This window comes from Seriola lalandi, unplaced genomic scaffold, assembly GCF_002814215.2.
Source record: "Seriola lalandi dorsalis isolate HSWRI2012SDOR001 ecotype SW California unplaced genomic scaffold, Sedor1 jcf7180002054686, whole genome shotgun sequence".
NCBI classification, from domain to species: Eukaryota; Metazoa; Chordata; class Actinopteri; order Carangiformes; family Carangidae; genus Seriola; species Seriola lalandi.
In genome coordinates, this window is record NW_019525239.1 from 2025070 (window position 1) to 2029353 (window position 4284).

At 42.7% G+C, this 4284-nt stretch overlaps 1 protein-coding gene across 2 annotated transcripts in view; it reads left to right on the forward strand.

Annotated features, from left to right (window-relative positions):
* LOC111667220 (EMILIN-1-A) overlaps nucleotides 1-4284 on the forward strand; it is a 16953-nt gene that overhangs the window by 10146 nt on the left and 2523 nt on the right. The window contains exons 10-13 of one of the 2 annotated variants that reach the window (XM_023422859.2): nucleotides 318-509; nucleotides 3355-3462; nucleotides 3656-3673; nucleotides 3792-3926. In XM_023422859.2, the coding sequence (XP_023278627.1) occupies nucleotides 318-509; nucleotides 3355-3462; nucleotides 3656-3673; nucleotides 3792-3926 (453 nt within the window). The remainder of the gene's footprint in view (nucleotides 1-317; nucleotides 510-3354; nucleotides 3463-3655; nucleotides 3674-3791; nucleotides 3927-4284) is intronic. The other variant, XM_023422860.2, reaches the window with a different exon arrangement.

Below are 4284 nucleotides of genomic sequence, written 5' to 3' on the forward strand. Positions count from 1 at the left end.
GTCCTCTGTTCTCATGTGTCCTCTGTTCTCATGTGTCCTCTTTTCTCGTGTCCTCTGCTCTCATGTGTCCTCTGTTCTCATGTGTCCTCTGTTCTCATGTGTCCTCTGTTCTCATGTGTCCTCTTTTCTCGTCTCCTCTGCTCTCATGTGTCCTCTGCTCTCGTGTGTCCTCTGTTCTCGTGTGTCCTCTGTTCTCATGTGTCCTCTGTTCTCATGTGTCCCCTGTTCTCATGTGTCCCCTGTTCTCATGTGTCCTCTGTTCTCATGTGTCCCCTGTTCCCATGTGTCCCCTGTTATCTGATGTTTCCTCTGTTTAGGACTGAATCGACACGTTTCCAGTTTGTGGACATGTGTCTCTGGTCTGAATGACTCGGTCATCCATCATGGAGGAATCCTGGATTTTATTGAGAAGAACCAGAACGACGTCCAGAGCAGGATGAAGAACCTCAATTCGAGTGTGAACCAGGTCCTCAAAGACCTTCAGAGTTTCTCTGACTACAACCTGACCGGTGAGCTGGACTCTACTGTATTCTGTTTCATTCTATTATATGTAATGTTCATAAACAGCATGAAGTTCAGCTCAACTAAGGTTTCAGATCTTTTTTCTCAGCAGAAACATTGATATCTGCACCCTAACCGGTAACAAAGCAGTAGAACACATAAAACACTCAATATATAAGTATAATATAATAGATCAATATAGTAGATTGTCATGTTATTCAAGTTATAAGAAGATACATGTGATGTAAAAAATGTTGGTGGAAAGACAAAGAGTGTATAAGGACTGTAGTGGTTTAAGAGTGGTGTTACTAGCAGGGGACATGTTGTGATCTGAGAATCGTACAATTAAACATCATAGAGAGCATAAATATAGTTGCAGTCTCTGCTGACAGGAAACTACACATATATCTAAAATTCTTAGGGGAGGAAGAAAGTTTATTATCTGAAACAAGCTGCAGTCAGTACATCTGTTTCTACGCAACAGGTTTTGCTTAAAACATACTGTTTAAGATAAATAAAGAGATTTAGTTTTAACCATGTTGCAATATGTAGTTAGATGGACAGCAGCTTGAGCTGCACAAAAATACCTATACATTTGAATGTTGGTGTTAGAAGCGAGGTGGAGGTTTCTGGCTCAACTTTAATAGACCAACACATTTTGGCTTGTGGCTTCATCAAGTCAAGTCAAGTAAATTTTTATTTGTATAGCGCCAATTCACAACATACATTTTCTCAAGGCACTTTCCAAACAGAGCCGGTCTAGACCTTCTCTTTATAATATTATTTACAGAGATCCAACAGTTCCCACCACGAGCAGCACTATGTGACAGTGGCAAGGAAAGACTTCCTTTAAAGAGGCAGAAACCTCGAGCAGAGCTGAACTCAGGGTGGGCGGAGCTATCTGTATCAACTGGTTGGGTTGGAGAGGGAGAGAGAGAGAGAGAGAAAAAGCAAGAGAGAGCACAGAGGAAAAGATCAAGAATGTGCAGTGATAGTAATATTAATAATAGTGACAGTAACGGCAGGAACAGCAATAGTAATGTAGTGGCAACTGTAGTGCTCGTACTGATAAAAATAGTAATGACAACTAATGACATTAATAGTTATCATTATTAATTGTTGTAAATATTAGCAGGTTTAGCAGCAGCTGTTAAACAGGGTCATGGGGCAGTAGGTGGTTTGCAGATCCAGCTCTGGGGGAGGAGCTGTGGACAGGAATAGGAAGCAGATAGAAAAGGAGGAGAAGGGAGAGAGAGAGGCACACAGCCTGGGCGCTCAAAAATTAGGGTTAAGTTAGATATTCAGAAAGTTTACAGTGATCTCGTCGGCAGGACAACCTGGACTATACTGTACTGAGTTTAATGGTTTATTGAGACTGAGGCCCACGTGCTGGTGGTAGGATGGCAAGAGGTACAAAGCCTTAGTTTGTAAAAGAATAAGAAGCTAACTGAAAGTAAAGGCATAAAAATAAATTTTAAGTTTAGATTTGAAAGTCTGAACGGAGTCAGATATCAGATATCAGTCTGATATCAGCAGGGAGGTTGTTCCAGAGCAGAGGGGCCGATAGGAAAAGGCTCTGCAGCCAGCGGACGTCTTTTTAACTGGGAACAGAGAGCAGGAGATGGAGTATAAGGTTTAAGCAGATCAGACAGGTATGAAGGAGCAAGTGCATTTAGAACCTTGTATGCCTGATCTGATCTGACATGAACAGCAAGCCAATGAAGGGAGGCTAAAATCTGTGTAATGTGGTCGAATTTTCTGGATTTAGTAACAATCCTAGCTGCATGCACGAGCATGTGGCAGGCCAGAAAACAAAACATTACAATAATCAAGTTTAAATGAAACAAAAGCATAATTTAAGATTTCAGCATCAGTCTTAGACAGAAAAGAAAGAGTCCTAGCTATGTTACGTAGATGAAAAAAGGCGGTCTTGTTGATATCTTTAATGTGTTGATCAAAGGAGAGGGAAGAATCAAAAGTGACACCCAGATTTTTGGCAGACTATGAGAAATCACACAGTTATCAACAGTTATTGTTAATTGATCAAACTGGTGTCTGTGTTGGGTCGGGCCAACGACCAGCATCTTGGTTTTGTCTGAATTTAGGAGCAAAAAATTTTGAGACATCCAGCTTTTCACAGCAGCCAAAGAGACCTCTAAATTCGTAATCTGAGAGGAATCATCAGCCTTTATAGGCACATACAGCTGAGTATCATCAGAATAACAATGGAAATTAATTCCATGACTGCAAATAACTTGACCAAAAGGTGAAATATGGAGAGAGAAAAGCAGATGGCCAAGAACAGAGCCCTGGGGTACTCCGTATTTCACAGCAGAGTATGTCAATATAGTGTTATTATAGGAGATGCACTGTGTTCTGTCAGATAAGTAGGACTTTAACCAGGTGAGGGGCAGGCCAGAAACACCAAATTTGCTTTCAAGTGGGTCTAAAAGAATACAATGATCTATAGTATCAAAAGCTGCACTGAGATCCAGCAAGAGGGTCACAGAGGTGGAGTCAGGTTCCATCAGGGTCCTATGTTGGTGTAAGGACAGACATTAGTGAGGAGGGCCCAGTATAGATGATGGAAGATTCTTCACTCTGACAAATTCAGACTGATTTAGGTATGACAGCAGCAGTAACCCCTCCTCCATCTAACAGTGACTTTATTCCTCAGTTAATGAAAGAACAAGCTGGATCCAGTTACTTTATTTAAATCAGTTTAAACATTTAATTCAGTACAGACACAGAATTTCCACAAATGTTGTGTCAGTGTGACTTTTGGAGAAATTGTTATAAAATGGTAAAGTCAGGGTTGAATAATGATCTGTGTTGTCATACATGATTACACAGGCCTTCCTGGACCCCCAGGAGAAAGAGGCTTCAATGGATTGCCAGGGGCCCGGGGGCCCCCTGGACCTCCTGGGCGACAGGGAGAGAGTGGAGCACGAGGTCAGCCTGGTAAGACACATATTAGTCTTGTTGATATGATGGAGGGAGAGTTCATAAAGACATAGAGTAAACATGGATGAACACCTGGTTCCTCAATATATGAAGGTCATTTGTAGCGAGCTTGAATTTACTGTGACTCTTCATATCAACACAAACAGACAGAGTCTAATCCTTTTTCTAACGTCTGATCTGGTTCCTCCAGGTCCCAGAGGTGAAGCAGGTACGTACCCTTCAACAACACTGAGATCTTACTGTGATCTGTGGTTAGTGCTGTCTCCCTCTGCAGTGCTATGTTTATACGTGTGTGTGTGTGGGTGTGTGTATGTGTGTGTTTTCAGGCGTGCCTGGTGCTGATGCTCATGTACCCCGACTCTCGTTCTCTGCTGCCCTCACTGTCCCCATGGACAGAGCTGGAACCATCATCTTCGACAAGATATTTGTCAATGAAGGAGAATTCTACGACCACAGAACAGGTAAACACACACTCATTCACCCAGTCACACACTCATTCACCCAGTCACACACTCATTCACCCAGTCACACACTCATTCACCCAGTCACACACAGGTGTCTCAGTATCAGGAGCAGTCAGGTTCTCCCTAGGTTGTCCACTAATCACAGGGTTGATGGTTGAATTCCTCCTCGTGTCCACATGTCAAAGTATCCTTGAGCAAGACACTGAACCCCAAGCTGCTCGTGATGGTCAGACCAGCAGCAGCTGGATGATAGCTCACTGACATCAGTGTGTGTGTGTGGGTGTGTGCGTGTGTGTGTGTATGTGTGTGTGTGTGTGTATGTGTGTGTGTGTGTGTGTGTGTGTGTGTGCGTGTG